Below are 17,835 nucleotides of genomic sequence, written 5' to 3' on the forward strand. Positions count from 1 at the left end.
TAGCTTTTCTTGTAGCCTTAGGAACTACAATGCTCATTTTTACTTTCTCCTTCACCTCTTCATAGGTTCCATACCTTAGTTCAGTTGCATGCCTTGGCAATGATAGGTAGGCATCAATTTTTTGCTGTGTGATATCATAGTCAATTTCATAACCCATTGGTTGCAATGATTGAATCCTCGGTTCAACAACATTTACATAGCAATAATCAGTGTCGACTTCAAAACATATATTGTCCTTGTATTTTTTGACCAGCAATGGTGGGATCCTGTACCTGTTGTGCATTTTCTCTTGGAATTTGCTAAAATAATCATCCATGATATCATTAAAGTTATCTCCCAACTTCTTGATGTAATCATTGATCTGATGGGTGATAGGTCGATGTAGCTCCCATACTACTTTACTGACTGAGGGAAAGAACTTCTAAAAATAGAAAAACATACAGATGAGTAGTGAACCAAACTTTAGTGTGTTTGCCGAGTTGTTCTTCTTCGGCTTCCTTATTGTGTTCAGGTTCTCAAATAAGTTCTTTAGTAGCACTTCACATAAGTATACTTTCATTCCCTTCTTTACTATTTTGTAGGCTAGGTCCACTGCAGCACATGGTACACTATTTTCCCTTGCAGATTGGAAGAAATAGTAACCAATAACTCTGATTGCAAATTTTAGTTCAACATCAGTGACATTATTCAATTTCAATCCTCGATAATCGGATTCTACTCTGGTTAGACTGATTAGCTCCGTTTGTGATATCATTTTCTATGCACGAGCATGATCGTAGATAGGATATTCGGTGATTAGGTGAATGACTTCCTTCATGATCTTGAATGGTTGCTCTTGTAGCCACATGAAATCATCATGGACTCTGCTCAATACAAACTTAACCCATTGGGGTTTGAACACATGAGGATAGACTAGGGCTTCAGTTAATCCCTTGATTCTGATATGTTCAAATTTACTATCTAGTTTGTCGTCAGTGCATAGTTCATCATATGTGTCACTAATCTCTACATGACTGAGTTCCTCAACACGGCACTTGGTAAAGAATCTGACATCTTCTACCAATAAGACTCGATCCAGGATGAGTGAAAATGCAGTTTTATCATCTGGTTCTGAGGTGACTTTAGGAGTTAGGGAATACTCTCTACATTTTGGACAACTAAAGGGTCTTAGGTCTTGGGTGCCATGGTAGATCTTGAGTAAAATTTGATAGGTTATCCTTAGGGTTTACAAGTGACTTACTCTTCACACTCGATAGACACAAGCAATTTGACTAGATCAGAAACCAGCTAAATGGTGTGAATAGATTGATGTAAATACCTCGAATATTTGCTCTACATGAAGTTTGATCACTTTGATTCACTCTGCTCTGCTTCTCAAAAACTTGGGTGAATGATAATGATAGCGAAAACACTTTTAAGTACTCAAAAATACCTTATCGGGCTCTGTGCAAGTTAGGTCAAGATATTAAATGCACTCGGTTCACCTTTTACTGATTTACTCCATTTTCTGTTTTCACCGAGTACCCAACTTTGCTTTGTTAACTGACTTGACAGGTTTCCTATATACACCGACTTGACAGGTTTTCTGTATAGTATGCAAACTGACTAGTTGCATATTAACTATGCAGATTTTGAATTCTTGTTCATAATAAAATAGGAACTATTATGATTTAACTTTTACAGAATGCAGTCCCTTCATACCTTTTCTTGACTAATTTGAAATAGGTGCACCTAACTCATTAGGTAAGGTTCTTTCTTCATCAGACATAATTTCTTTCTTTTTCCAAATCATCTTGAATTTTTCTTTTATCTCCTCAGTGTCTCTTCTCAGTTGATCTCTGCAATCTCTAGCTAAATATCTAGCTTTGTGACAATGAAAACATGCCATACCGGGATTTCTCCATGATCTCCGGTTGTTCATTTGAAACCTTATAAAATAGTTGGCACTTATATGTCCATATCTTCCACAACATTCACACCATATCCTTGTATTGTAATCCCATGGTACTGCTGCATATTGTCGGTAAGGATCTGTGTGAGTTCGGTAACCTCCAGTGTTTTCTCAGTGTGGATACTTCATGTAGTTCTTTTTCTTAAACCAGCACTTCTCGGTACTATGTCCATATCTATTGCAGCTTTTACAAAACCCTTTGAATTTTGCCTTCTGATGGTTGTTAACAGACTTTGTCCTACACTGATTAGGTATGTGACCATATTTATTGCAATTATAACAATATCCATTGGACTTAGAGATATTCGGTTGCTTACCTTTTCTGATCTGGCATATGTTGGCAGTATGACCTTGATTTCCATAGTAGTAGCAAATAGGCTTCTTCCTTTTGATGTTATTCCTTTTTCCAGCTTGTTTTGATGATTCTCCTCTCTCGGTAGTATGAATTCCTTTCTCGGTAGAGTCTTTTCCTTTGTAACTGAGTCCTCCATTTTTGTAGAGTCTTCTTGTATTCAGTTGCTCATCCAACATCTTTGATGCTTCATAACTTTTCTCCAATGATTCTTTGGATTTCTTTTCTGTTTCAAGTTCACCAGTCAACCTTGATACTTCAAGTTTCAATGATTGATTTTCATCATTCTTCAGAATTGCTTCATGTTGTGCATAACCTAGTTGATCTGTCATATTTTGTTGAATACCAGTTAACCTTATGATTTCATCATCCTTATCAGATACTAGAGCTTCAAGTTGTTGTTTCTCTTTTTGTAGATCTCTTGCTTTATCCTTAGCTATCATTAATTCATGTAGATTTTCAGTCATTTGTGTACTGAAATGTTCATGTTCTCTTTTCATTGCTTTTAGTTGATCAGCCAATGCTTTATTCTTTTCTTTCAACATTCCAATCATTTCTTCAGTTTCTTCAGATATAATGTTCTCAGATGATGTCTAAATTTGTTCCACTAGCTCTTGAGAATCCTGCAAGTCATCAGATAATCTTCTCCTTACTTTCAAAGATTTTTGCATTTGCCTCTACATGTCTACAATCACTTGATTTGCATTATCTAGCTCTTCTTGAAGATGCACAATCCTCTGATATTGTTTGTAGCCTTCCATTGCTAGGATCTTTCTCTTTAGGTATTTAAACCCTTTTCCAAGATTCAAGCTTTGATACCAATTGTTAGGCCCAATATAGAAAGCTAATGTACTGAGAGGGGAGGGGTGAATTAGTACTCCAAAAATTTTCTCCGATAATAACCTTACTGTTATGCATAAATAGAATAGTGCAGTAATATAAAATAAAACTATAATCAACAGATAACAATCATACATGATTCACTCCACAACACATATATTTTGGTCATGCAGAAACTCTTGGTTAGAGAGAAAAAATGGGGTAGAGATGGCACCCACAACTTCACTACTGCAATAATAAAGAATGCTTGATTAGAGCTACATTTAGCTATTTTTGATAGCTTACCCTGTTAGGAGTATTAAGATCAGTTAGATCTACCTTACTAAAGGATTTTTACAACACTATATAAGTGTAGCACCTAGTTAAAGGATTTACAATTTATAGACTTGGTTAGAGTCTTTTACCTTGTTAAAGGTTTCTCTTACAACTTCAAAATATTTCAATATAATTGTTACAAATATCTGCAACTTTACATCTAAAATGCTAAAGCAGATTCTATGTGCTCTGAATAAGATTACCTAGCTTGTAGCATACCTCAGTAACCCATAATGAAACTCGGTAAACCCTTTTGTTTACTCTGTTCTTCGACTGTTCACTGATAACCTTCTCGGTGACCTCTCTGTGTTTCTATAATAGTCTCCTTCATGCGTACACATTGCTATCTCATTGTATCTCATATCACATCATGTCATCTCATTTTTCTAACCCTAGAATCATGTTGTATATATAGATCTCTTACAACAGTGATCTGATTCATTGCTTCGATCTTACAAAAAGATTCTTCGAATGAATAACTAAAAAAAATATCTCATAGGTTAGATTGGCCTTGTAATCATACACAATCTCATAGTACAATTTCCAATGCAAAAATGGTTAGATGTGCCTCGATCTTGCAACACATTTTCATGTGCATGTCTAGGTTCAATGTATCTGGTAAAACGTTTCACTCGGTGAATATCAAATCGGTGAGTTAACTTTACCACTCGGTAGCCATGAAACTTTACTCTGTAAATAGCTTGGTGAATACTATGACTACTTTCTTTAGTAACCAACTAGACTGTTCATACCGACTTCTCTGTGTGTACCGACTGCATGATTTGGTAATACTAACTGACTAGAATATAGTATGACCTTGGATATGAAACTAATGGCAATTTGATAAGTAGTAACACCTAGTATATCTCTTTGACTCTAGTCTTGTAACTAGGTGTTCAATCTTATGATTCGAGTCCCCAGCAGAGTCGCCAAAATTTTTTTGGTGAATAGATTTGCCCCTTTTTGAAATCTTACCAATTATATTCCTTAAGCAAAAATATCACTCTATTTCGCCTTTTATAAAAGGAGACAAACTACCAACAGTTGGATGAATTAATAAAATTCAACCTTTGCATTAGAGGACAACTCCTCATATGATTTGCAATCAATTTACTACACAAATGATATGATAATAATTTTTACCAGAAAGCAATGAAAGGCTTCAACATTCATTCATCAACACAAATAAATGCATTCAAAACTGTAAACATAGAAAATTTTCCGAAAGAATATTTTAAAGAGAGTTCACAGACTCTGATTTACAAACATGTTCACATTATAAATCCAAAGCATAGCAAAGGCTCAACAATACTGAAGGCTGATCGATACTCTCTCGTGCCTCACGGGGAAAGGCGAATCAAGAAAATCAATACATATAAGTCTTCTAAAACAAATGATAATCATGAATTGGGAAAAATACAAAGATAACCGATTGCAAAATTCTATCATGCCCATAACAATTTTCTCAAGAAAAATTATTAATCTTCAAACACACAGATTCAAAGATTGCATAACATAACCCTTCATTGATAATCATCCATTGTATTTTCAAACAATTCATATGAAAACCAAAATATTATCTGCTGCTCCTAAAAATCACAGTTTTCAAAACCCTTACAAACACAAGCTTTTCAGCTTAAATAGCCTCCAGGCTGATAGTTTTTACATAATCAAATAACATTTACTTTTTATAAAAGTGAAAGAAACCGTTTAAAAAAATAGGAAAGAAAAATAAATCAACAGCCACTGGGAGGTTGCCACTTCATCTTTGGATCAATTATACTTCCACTATGGCAGACGACGTTATAGATCTATCCTTCTTTGTCGGAGAACCACACCACTCCAGGTACACTACCAAGAAGTTCAAGATGACCTGAAAAATAAGGAAGACTGATGTTTTGGATTATTTGCTTCCACACCTCTTTGTCCATGTTTACCTGTGCTACTTTTGCCTTGTGAACCTCCAAATGGTCAGAACTAACTATAAGCATGAATTCAATTCTTGCCACCTTTGAGAAGTCATTTGTGGTCAAAGATTTCATCATCAGAATGAATTGAATCCTCTCCTGAAAGACCTTGGTCATGTACATAGCTTCCTCAATTGTCTTGGTGCCATCCTTTATGAGTTAGATGTCAATGCATTTGAGATCCTTTTCCATCGTATCAATCAAGTTTGTCAATCCTTTGAGAAATTTGGTGGATTCTTTGTGACCTTGCTTGATGATAAAGTTGCACCACTTCACATTCTTCCTTGATACATAGAATACATTGTTATCCAGGTTCTCTACCAGTTTTTCAGACAAGAATTTTATCATCCCATATTTTTGTATATCATTCATTTGTGCAAGGAATACTACCCATTTGATCATTTCCTTCTCCTAAGCCAATGTTTCTAGTTCTAGCTCCTTGCTCACAGTTTCTGCGTCTTTATGAACTTTCACCAAATTAATGATATAATTTGATCTCTGTTGTATTATCAGGTCCAACCATTTATTGAACATTTCTATAACTACCATGTTCCTTTAAACCCGATCTAGCATTTTCTGGTTGGCCGAAGATTTATAGTCGAATGATATCAGTATCTATGACAATGGTTGGGGGTTTTGATTGTAGATGGCATTGATATATTCAACCATCTGGGTAACAACTTGCTTTAGTTCTCTTTTGTCTTTTTCATCCTTCCACGTTCTTGAAATTATCCTCTTTGTGGATGATTCCAAATGCCTAACATCCACAACACGTGAATAAACTCTTAGATCTATCTTCTCAACTATAAAATCCTCCTTAGTAGATTTGTCTGCATCCTTTCCTGGGATTGGTTTGCCTATTTTGGTCATCTAGTGACCTATTGCTTCATCTACATCAAGCATTGCCTATGTTTTGAGTTTCTTTGGCTTTGATGCCTTTCCCAAACATCTACTAACCATGTCCTCCATTGAGATTGTAAACGGCACCACACTCCATTTCTTTCCAATAGCAGCTTCGAACCATCTTGGTGTGTTTGTAGGCTCCTTAGGTGGTGGAGTTGTTTATATGTCTGGTGAAGCGAAAATGACCAAGGTGTTCATCGGACCTTGTCGGATTTCCTCATCCTTACTCATGTCCATTTCCTGCATCTCGGGCTCATCTTGATCCTGTGGATTCATTGTTTGTTCAAGCTCATCACTAGAGTCTAGGTCTATAAAAACCTATTTTATAATGGGCTCCCTACTCTTTTCTGTACTCCTGGACCGAGTTACTCGAGCAACTGTGAGACCAGATGGTGACCTCTTTGATCTCCTAGGTTTAATTTTCTCAAGAATAGGTCTTGGAATACCTACAACATTAGCAAATATTTTAGTGAAAGAAATGGGAGATTGAGTCACAATGTGTGAATCAATTCTTAGTTCGTGCAAGGACATGTGAGGTCCCTCCTTAAAATTTTGGTTTCTCAACCATCTTTTTGTTCTCCTCAAAATGTTGAAGGTTCTAGTTTGGATATTGTCATCCTCCTTTTTGTTCCAATCAATTTCTGAAATCGGTTTTCCTTGAACCTCTGTGTCAAACTCAGGATCTAAAACATCCTCCCCCGTATCTTCTGATACTCCGGATATATTAATTGGAAGCCTCATGGTAGTTATTTTCTCCATAGTGAACCTGGACCATAGTCTCTTCCTTACCTCATACTCATCACTACACTTCTCCTAGTAATCCTCTAACTGAGGTTAATGACAAAAATGACTATCTACATTTAGGTTTTCCATTGTATAACCCCTATTATCAAACTTTCACCTTGCCACATATGATTGTAGCTTTGTCCTTTTGAATTCTAGTTCTAGGTTTAGGGTGTCTGACACAAATTTGTAGCTATAGTATCTGAGTTCAATAGGGAATACAACTTTAGACTCACCCTTTGTTCCCAATCTTTTATCAATGTAGGGTAGCTGCCTGCTTACCTCTATAAGCACATAACTATCAAAAGTATACCTAGGCAGCTTGAACGGTTGTCCCTCAAAACCACCTACCCGAAGGTAAGTAAACCTAGGAAATTGAATAAAGAAGCTACCATATAAGCTCACAAATTCCATTGATTCAACAAACATTCTCCTGTTTGCATCGCCGTAGAGCTCAAAGGCAAGTCTTCCTGCGAAGACTCCATTCTGCCTATACATTTGCTCAACATGTCTCCATTGCTATAATAGGGGGTAATAATTATATAGCCTGAACCCATCTATCCAAGGCTCATTAGGTAGACCAAGCCAATCCCTTGTCCAAGCTAAAATGTAGAAAAGATAAGAAGACATATAAAACCCTAACATCCCCACAAAATTGCTCAATCCTTCATGAAGTCTCTTTGCAATTACCTAAGACCAATCTAGATTCTTGTCACCGGATAAAACCACTTGAATGAAGAAGTACATCCAATCCTTCTAGTAGAAGGAATGTGATTTTTCCTTCACTTTGTTTAAAAGTATCACAAAATCGCACAATTTTGTGATGAAGTTCTCTCTAGTCAGGGGCTTTGGCAATCGTGACCCTCCTTTCTGAATTTTAGGAGCCAATTCCTAGCAATTATGTTCCTGTACTTGCTCTTCTTTTTCAAGAAATAGGCATACAAATTCCCAATGGTCTAGTCCTCATATTCATCCTTGTATGAAATACCCATTTCTGCCATTACTGTTTCTCTATTGATAGTGACTAGAAACTCACCATTACTAGTTCTGATGCATCTGTTCATGTAAGCCATCACTAAATTCGAACACGCAGTGACAAGCGGGAACGTAATAGCTTCTACAAGACCACTTTTAACTATTTTCTCCATCAATGAACTAGTAAGAGGGTTCTTGGTTCTTTGTAGGAAATCCCCTAAATCTACATGGACCAAGGACTTGTCTTCTAATTCTGGTAAAATACTCACTAGAAACGAGATCCGAACAAGCTTCGGCAACATTGGCCTCATACTGCCTATCTATACTCTTAACCGAGAAATTCTATAACAAGGCAGAATCCTACTCCAACAATTTAGAGATTTTTCTTTTTATACTGATAAATCTTCAGAACTTAAAGAAATATAGCTTAGGAAGAATCATCTGAACTTACCCATTACCACCTAGAAAAGTGGAAATTCCTCAGGAAATCAGAATTGGTTTTACCTTCGACGCCTCCAATTTGCTCAAGTATGGCAACTGCAATCTTCTCAACTATGGAAATTAATTCATACATTTCCTTCAATCAGATAGAAAAATATCTATAAAGCCACACACACTTCATCATGATTTACCCAAGTGTGCGAAGTAATGGTGAAATGACCAAAACCTGACACCTTCTTAATTATCCATCACTTCCACACAAGTAGTTCAATGCACTCATGATTACTTTCCATATTTAAAATTTTAAACTACTGAAAAGGGAATATTCCTTCTTGTTGCACAACTTTCATTTTCATCCAAAAAACCTTAGAGTTAGTTTTGAAATGAACTCATGAACCTTGAACCATTTGACAAAAAGTTCAACGGTTCAAGTTCACTTAAGAAATATAATAGTGAGTGAGCGGCACACATAACATTACTGGGAATGAGCGAACACAAGGACTATTAAATAAGAACTTTGAACCCTTTGAACCACTTGAGATTTGGTTCAAGGTTCAAGGCCACAAATCAACTTAAAACATATGGACCCACGCTCGTTATACAACGATACATTACCACAACTCACAAAAAGCATTTTGAACCTTGAACCATTTGACAAAAAGTTCAATGGGTTCAAAACTTGAAGACAAAAAACAAAAGCGCACTTGCTCACATGACGACAAAGACCACAAATGACTCTCTTCTAAACTTGCTTTGAACCTTGAACCTTTTGAACTTTTTAGAAAGAGTTCAACGGTTCAAGTACGAAGGAAAACAAATGACCCAATGAAAGTAAAGGCACAAAAAAAGGCAACCCATGAGTATGAACACTCAAAAGAGAAAATTGTGGGGGGGGACAAGCAATAAGTATATGTATATGTATATGTATATGTATATGTAGATGTACATGTATGTGTATGTGTATATGTATATGTATATGTATATGTATATGTATATGTATATGTATATGTATATGTATATGTATATGTATATGTATGTGCATATACATATGTTGAATGTTCTATTTACAATATAGTAGACAAGTTTTATGAAAATAAAATAAGTACAATATTGGTTTTTTTTATGAAAATAAAATAAGTACAATATTGGTTTTCTTATAAATCTATAAAATTTTGAGCCAAATATTTAACCATTTCTTGATAATAAGTACTGTAATCTCCATTCATCTTAAACGATGTCGCTTGCTAGTTGCAAAAGTATTAAGCAAACAATATCTGAAAAGGGTGATTTGTATGTTTCCCTTACAAATTATTAGCACTTTGAAATTGAGGGTATAGAAGGTAGTGAATTGAAGACTACAAGAAGTTTATTAAATTTGAAATAAAATTTAAAAAAAAAGGATTTTTACTAACATGATTAAGCAAAAAATTTACCTCAACCCAAAAATTACTATGAAGTTTTAAGGAATTACAATTTACGACATGATATTTATCCCCCACTTTAATGGGAGTATGAAATTATGGTCATACTCATGGTAAAGTATAAGAGAGAGAGAGAGAGAGAGAGAGAGAGAGAGAGAGAGAGAGAGATTAACAAGAGGTAATATGTCACTAAGTTTGAGAGAAAAAGCCCCCAAGCTTAAGAACTTAACTCACACAATCACATCCAAGAAATGACATACCAGATAAAAGGAAAAATAGAGGCAAACAAAAAGACCACAAAAGGGGTTAGTACTAAAAAAAGGCTCCAAGTCAACTAATTGAAGAGTCCTCAATAATCAAAATGTCTTAAGCACTAATATCATTCTCAGAATATTAGTGCAAGAGCACAAGCGGTCGTATAGAAAGAGAAAGAGAATACACCAATTGATGAGACAAGAAACCATAATCTAACAACTAGCAAGTTATGTTATGCTATGGGTTCATGGAAACAATGAATGCTACTAGCCAACAATGTGTATTATGTTGGGTGATTCATGTTAGAGGAATGGATTCTATTGGTTAGCATGTTGTGGTGTGTTAGTTTAATGTGGTGGAATAGGGATTCACTAGTAAACAAGGAATGAACCTATTTCATGCAACATTTATATTGAAGGGAGAAAAAATCAATAGATTTACCTCTCAGGGGTGGATGTTGACTGACTCTAGGTGGCTCCCTTTGTGGGGGTTGAATTGGATATTTAAAAGTTGTAAAGTGAAGGCTAGATCTAGGGCTAAAGATGGGAAATCAATATAAATGAACATGAACAGGTAATTGCATATATGATATGAAGTTGTTAGTATAGATCTCTGAGATGATGAAGATGAATAGAATATATCATTGGAATTTGGACCAAAAAATCGAGACAATGTATCTCCAAATGATATTTTTCCTAAATATCAAAAGCAAACAAAATTAACTAATATAGAACCAAAATGTTGCTTATTATCTTCACCTAAATTCTCATGAGAAATTAGGTCATTCATTAGATTTTCTAACAAATTTAAAGTGTAATAAAGTATGTTAATCCTACATTAAATTCAAAACACTATACTCTTCATGTTTACCTCTTTAATATACATGTTGAAACTTTCTCCATTTAACAAAGTAATTGTACAAGAGGAGACTGTGACTTGAGAATATAAACCCTATGAAAGTATACATAGCATTAAACTATAATATGTTCCTAGCCAAGGACCTAAAAAATCTAGAATAAGAAAAATATTAAATTATATTTTAATTAAAATATTATCTATTTCTAAAACATGACCAATATTAAAACACTTTTAATTATTAGTTTTATCTAATTAATGGAGATCACAAATAAAAATTTGTGAATTTCAATCATTAGCATAAAAGATGGTTCTCATTAATGTCATACTTAGTTCTAAGGATAAAAAGTGAATAAAAATAACAAAAAATCATGAACTGTTTTTTACCAAATTAACCAAGTATTAATTTTTTTTTTTAAAACCAAGGATCCACCATAAAGCACAAAAATCGAGTACATCAATGAAGGTTGATGAATTAATATAATGCATCACTATTATTCATAAGATATTCATAATGCAACTTAAATAGTCATTAATCTTGTATTTATGAATCTCTTTTCTCCTACAATTTCATATTAACTTGGTGCACTCTACCCTTTGGAGTTTTTCCCTCAACATCTTAAAGAGGGAAATAACATAAATAACAAGAAAAAAAATCTTGAATTAGTAATAAAAATAACATGAAGAGATAGAATTAAACTAGAAAAATTTAAGGAACAATGTATTTGAAAAAGATTAATATGTTATTATAATATTACTAAGAAAAATGTTATATATACATTATTGGAGGTTACGTTCATAGATAAGAAATTTGAGAGATATAAAGAACTCATATGTACTCTAGGAACATGTATTTTCCTCATATTCATGATAGCATTTATTACATCATATAATATTATGCATTTTATATTGCACTTCTAACAATATATATCCTAAAAACTAAAGGAAACATATCATGATTATTGTTTTCCTTATTATTTTTGTACATAAATGGAATTACCATCTATTCCAAGTATTATTTTTCATATATTTATTTATTTCTTACCACACTAACTAGTGATATTGAATACTATTCACACATTTTGGAAAAGTTAGCCAATGACTTTTTTCCATTGAGTTTTGTATTCGTGTAATAATACATATATTCTTTTTGCTTGAACTTCCCATATAGCGAAGGGTGTTCTTCATCGACAAGGTTGCTTGCAGGAGCCACTTCATCATCTAAGCCTGGAAAATAAAACATAGCAATGGATAACCTTGTCCTCTCTTTGTTTGTCACCGCGCGATGTTCTATACTCTTATAGATTCCATTTGTCATCACCTATAAAAAAATTAAAATGTCACATGTTATATTTTATAAATTATTTATACTAGACATAGCCTAATCAATAGCCAAACTTACATAGCATTTACCTCTATTAGGTCACCAATATTAACAACAAGGGCATAAGGAATGGGTTGAATAGGAACCCATTTGTTGTTCTTCCGAACCTGAAGGCCTTCTATGTGTTCATCTTGAAGTAAAAGTGTTATGGCAGCTCCATCTGAATGAGGGCTTAACCCCAACACTAGATCAGGCCTAGAGCAAGGTGGATATAAATTCATCCTTACTGCCATCATTGGATCTTCTCCAAACTTTTCTTTAAAATAATCATTGTTTAATTGTAAGTTTTCAGCAAATAGACTAAGGATCATCTGAGCAACCCTTTCCACTTGAGTTGTGTAACTTTGTAGTGTATTTCTACAATAACATATTAAAAACTTATTAGATGGTGATTATAAATATTAACAAAAATACTTTATTATAAATCATTATGGTTTTTAGATTATCGTTTTATATTTAATAAGTGAGTTTATTATAGACAACTCAAATTCTATTTTAAAAATGTTAGCTTAGAAAATATGAAACTACACCACTCCAGGAATGCAACACTGAGAAGAAGAAAAATATTAAATGAAAGTGGCGACCTTAGAGACTAAGCATGCCTAGATGACTTGGGTGAATTGGTTGATTTATTGCTTGGTAGCATAGTCAAGGCTTGGCATCGTAGTAGTGATAGACCCAAATTCTAGGGCCGAGATCTATGTTTGACCTTCCTAGTTAACTCATGTCACATGTGTGACTTGTGGGAACCTACAAGAAGCCAACATTTGGAAACATGATTATGGCATGGTGCTGATAAGTTCTTCAATGAACATTTTCTTTTCCCCAAGGTATGGTCTAAGGTTGAACTATCAGTTTGGACCTAAGGCAATCCTTGTAGTGAACTCAATACCTGTAATCCACAATAATAGGAAGAAATTTAGAAAGCTATAAACTTTTAGTCAGCCCAGTACCTGTAATCCGACGGTGTTGTTGGCCACAGAGATAACTTGACAAGTTTCTTAGGCATAAGAGCCAAAGCTATGGAGTCGCCCCAATCCAACTTTTGATCTTCATCAACCACAAACATATTACCATAGCCTTGAGAATCTCCTGCTTGTGGAGCATACTTTTTCTTTTCTTCTAAGGAAAGACTAAAGAATTCATTTGTCACTCCTCTCATGCGATCTACTAAAGAATGTGGAATTCCATGGTTCACAATCTGAGGATCATTATACAATTAGTACAATTACAAATTCAAATACGATTATTTTTAAACCCCACACATTAAGTAACATATTAAGTTTAGAGAATGTTAATCAATTCTGAATGTTTAACACTTTTAAGTCTAGAAATGTATTCTTAGTGTGATCATATACCTTAAACAACATATTAAGTTCAAAAAATGTCAGTCAATTCTTAATGTTTAAGTTTAAAAGTGTAAACTTAATGTGTGATTTAAGCCTTTCCCCAATAACAGAAATCTATGACTGCTAATTATTTATTCTGAAAGAATTTAATGGTACCTGAAAGAAGCCCCACTCTATGCAGGCCTTAGAAAGAATGCCCATCTCCTTGCGTCTTTCATGGTTGTCAGAGGGTAAGAGAAGCTTTTCCATGTCGATTACAGGAACTTTCAAGAGAGAAGAAAGTGGTGTTGAAGACGGCCTTTCTTCTTCTGATCTGATGTATCTCTGGGGAATGTCATTGGGTTTGTTTAGTGCAAGCTCCTGCACACTCTCCACAGAAACAAAATCAAAAGCAGTCTGGAATGGACTACTCAAAGAGTCAGAGGAAGCCATTCTTATTTTAATTTGTTCCCGACCACAGGAAACCTATCAGAATTATAATGCAGGCAATGAGAAATATAATTTGATATGGAGGACATCAACTAGTGTCCCTTTTATATGATTCGTAGTCACACTAACTACGTAATTACGTTGAAGAATCCATGCATCTGGAAACGCGATTTTCTACCCTGTGGTGTCCTACAGGAAGATTTTTCTATGCTGATGGATAGGCTAATAAATGGTTTTGAATGGACTGTCTATAAGTTGGACTAACCAACCATTCAGATTTCTTTCCGTAAGGGACTGTTTATAGGTTGGACTAATCAACCATTCAGATCTCTTTTAGTAGGGACTGTCTATAAGTTAGACTAACTAATCATCTAGTAGGGGACTGTCTATAGGTTGGACTAATCAACCATTCAGAGGATTTTTCTATGCTGATGGATAGGCTAATAAATGGTTTTGAATGGACTGTTTGTAAGTTGGACTAACAAACCATTCAGATCTCTTTCCCTAGGGGACTGTCTATAAGTTGGACTAACCAACCATTCAGAGGATTTGGATTTTTCTATGCTGATGGATAGCCTAATAAATGGTTTTGAATGGACTGTCTATAAGTTGGACTAACCAACCATTCAGATCTCTTTCAGTAGGGGACCACCTATAAGTTGGACTAACCAACCATTCAGATCTCTTTCAGCAGGGGCTCTTTCAATGGTTTTGTAATAAAGATTTTTGAATACATTTTCACGTGTTGGACTAATCATTCATGTCTTTATAATAAGCAAGTTCTTGAATAAACAAGTTGTTGGATATGTTGTATATGTTTTATAATAAAGAGTTTTGAATGGATTGCCTACTTGTTGGACTAAGTATTGACATCTTTTTCACTAGGACATATTTCTTCTAAAGCATGTTGTTGGATGTACTATATAAGTTTTATGATAAATAGTTTTGAATGGGCTGCGTACAAGTTGGACTAAACATTCACATCTTTTTCACTAGGTATATTTTTCTAAAGTGAATTATTGGATATATATATATATATATATATATATATATATATATATATATATATATTATAATAAAGAGTTTTGAATGCACTCTCATGTGTTGGACTAATCATTTACATATCTTTTTGGTGCAGGAGCACCTAATAGGCCATCATGCCTCAATGAGGCCAAGTTTAAATCTTTCAAGTTTAAATATGTAAGAAAGTCATGAATAAGGTATATTAAACCATTTAGAATGGATTTTTATTAGGTTTGTGTTTTTACAGGTCATTTGGTGTCATTAGTCCAAAATTACTTATGTTGTCATTAAAGAGTTCAAAATGTAAATAAGCATTTCATGGCATTGTGTTGATGTAATCAAGGTGGCGTTCATGATTTAAACATGCTCAATTCAATTGAAGAACCTATACAAAGTTTGGAGTCATTACACATCAAAATGTAAAGGATGTCCTAAAGTTGTCATTATTCACAAGAAATTGTCAATACAATTTTATGGTGCAACATTAATAGGTAAATGCATTTTGTTAGGCAAGTTTTAAACAATAGTTGTAGCCATTGGGAGAGGCTTGAGTGGCCTTTAAATAAGTGTATTCTCAAGAAATGTAGGGATTGATGAAAGTTTATGTATGAAAAAAGAAGAAATATCACTATGTTTCTTGCACCTTCTGAGTTTATCAGACGCAACAGTCTGTTCATTAACATTTCTCAGTGTAAAAACCTTTTCATTTTCTTTGGAAAAATGTTGTTTGAATTAAGTGTTTCAAGACTAAGTATAAAAGTAGCAAAGAATTGATTATAACTCAAAATAGAAGTGTGGGATGAAGTTGTGCACTTGGATCTGGTTATAATATGTTTTGGAATTAACCAAATCATGAAACCCTAGTTTTGGAATTAACCAAATGATGAAAGAAAGTACATGCAAGTAAATGTAAATGAAAGACTAAAATGTAATTCATCTCTGTTACTACTTACTAAGTTGCCATTAGTTTTATGTCCAAAGTCATTCTATATACTCTAGTCGGTTACTACTACCGAAATATTCAGTCGGTAAGCACAAAGCAGTCAGTTATAGCAGAAAGTAGTCACAGAGCCTAGTATACACCGAGTTGTCTATTGAGTAACACTCTATGTCTACCGAGCAGCAAAAATGATATATCAAGTTAACACTCACCGAGTGAAACATGTTACCAGATTCATTGAACCTAGACACACATGGGAAACGTGTTACAAGATCGAGGAACAAAGAACCGTTATCATATTGGAAATTGCACTTAAAGATTTTGTATGATCTTGAGGTCATCTATCCAATGAAATATTTTGTATGGTTATTTATTTGATAAAATCATGTTTGTAAGATCGAAGCAATGAATAGATCACAAACATACGAGATCTATTTATATAGCATGGATTAAGGATAAAAATATGAGAAACAAAGATATATGAAGGAAGACATATGTGATAGATAAGGAAGCACTGAGTATTGTGACTGTTAGAGACACAGAGGTCACCGAGAAGGATTTTAGAGAACAGTCAAGGAATAGAGTAAACAGAAGGGTTTACTGAGTTAATCTATGGATTACCGAGGTATGCTATAAGCAAGGTAATCTCATTTTGAGCACATAGAATCTGCTATAACATTTCAGATGTGAAGTTGCAGATATTTGTAAAGATTTTATTGTAAAATTTTGAGTTATAAGAGAAACCTATAATAGGGTAAAAGACTCTAACAAAGTCTATAAATTGTAAAGCCTTTAACCAGGTGCAGCATTTAGAATAAGTGTTGTAAAATCCTTTAGCAAGGTAGATCTAATGATCTTGATACTCCTAACAGGGTAAGCTATTAGAAATAGCTAAACATGTAGCTCTAATCGAGCAACCTTTATTATTGTAGTAGTGAAGTTGTGGGTGCCATCCCCACCGCAGTTTTTCTCTCTAACCAAGAGTTTCTGCATAACCAAAATATATGTGTTATGGAGTGAATCATGTATGATTGTTATTTATTTGTTTTTGCTTTATGTTATGTTACAACAGTTTTTGGTTTATGCATAACAGTAAAGTTATTGTTGAAGAAAAGATTTGAAGTACTGATTCACCCCTCCCCTCTCAGTACGTTAGCTTGCCATATTGGGCCTAACAATTGGTATCAGAGGTTGAATCTTGGAAAGGGATTAACAGCCTAAAGAGAAAGATCTTATCAATGGAAGGCTATAGACAATCTTGGAGAATTGTGAATCTTCAAAATGAATTGGTTCATGCTAATCAAGTGATTGCTAACATGCAGAAACAAATGCAAAAATCTCTGAAAGTTAGAAGAAGATTATCTGATGATTTACAGGACTCTCAAGAGTTAGTGGAACAAATTGAAACATCATCTAAGAACAATATATCTGAAGAGACTGAAGAAATGATTGAAGAACAGAAGGAAAAGAACAAAGCACCGATTGATCAGCTAAAAGCAATGAAAAGAGAACATGAACATTTTAGCACACAGATGATTGAAAATCTTGATGCATTGAGGACAGCTGAGGATAAAGTAAGAAATCTAGAAAGAGAAAAACAATAGCTTGAAGCATTAGTATCTGAAAAGAATGATGAAATCACAAGGTTGACT

At 34.2% G+C, this 17,835-nt stretch overlaps 1 protein-coding gene across 1 annotated transcript; it reads right to left on the minus strand.

The window, feature by feature from the left end:
• Nucleotides 1–11,894: 11,894 nt before the first annotated feature.
• On the minus strand, nucleotides 11,895–14,298 carry LOC131031068 (protein SRG1). The gene is made up of 4 exons (XM_057962090.2): nucleotides 13,948–14,298; nucleotides 13,396–13,643; nucleotides 12,472–12,799; nucleotides 11,895–12,379 (listed from the first exon to the last, which is right to left on the minus strand). The coding sequence occupies exons 1-4, from the start codon at nucleotides 14,221–14,223 to the stop codon at nucleotides 12,128–12,130; spliced, it is 1,104 nt and encodes a 367-aa protein (XP_057818073.1). The 5' UTR covers nucleotides 14,224–14,298; the 3' UTR covers nucleotides 11,895–12,127.
• Nucleotides 14,299–17,835: the final 3,537 nt, after the last annotated feature.

The sequence above is a fragment of the Cryptomeria japonica genome, chromosome 5 (genome assembly GCF_030272615.1).
Source record: "Cryptomeria japonica chromosome 5, Sugi_1.0, whole genome shotgun sequence".
NCBI classification, from domain to species: domain Eukaryota; kingdom Viridiplantae; phylum Streptophyta; class Pinopsida; order Cupressales; family Cupressaceae; genus Cryptomeria; species Cryptomeria japonica.

Bases quoted from the DNA above. Each gene is read 5' to 3' on its own strand.
- LOC131031068 (XM_057962090.2), bottom strand. From the start codon at position 14,223: ATGGCTTCCTCTGACTCTTTGAGTAGTCCATTCCAGACTGCTTTTGAT. The intron at 12,800-13,395 runs GTACTGGGCTGA...ATGTTATTGTAG, and splicing joins ACAACACCGTCGGATTACAG to AAATACACTACAAAGTTACA. The intron at 12,380-12,471 runs GTAAATGCTATG...ATTTTTTTATAG, and splicing joins ATATTGGTGACCTAATAGAG to GTGATGACAAATGGAATCTA.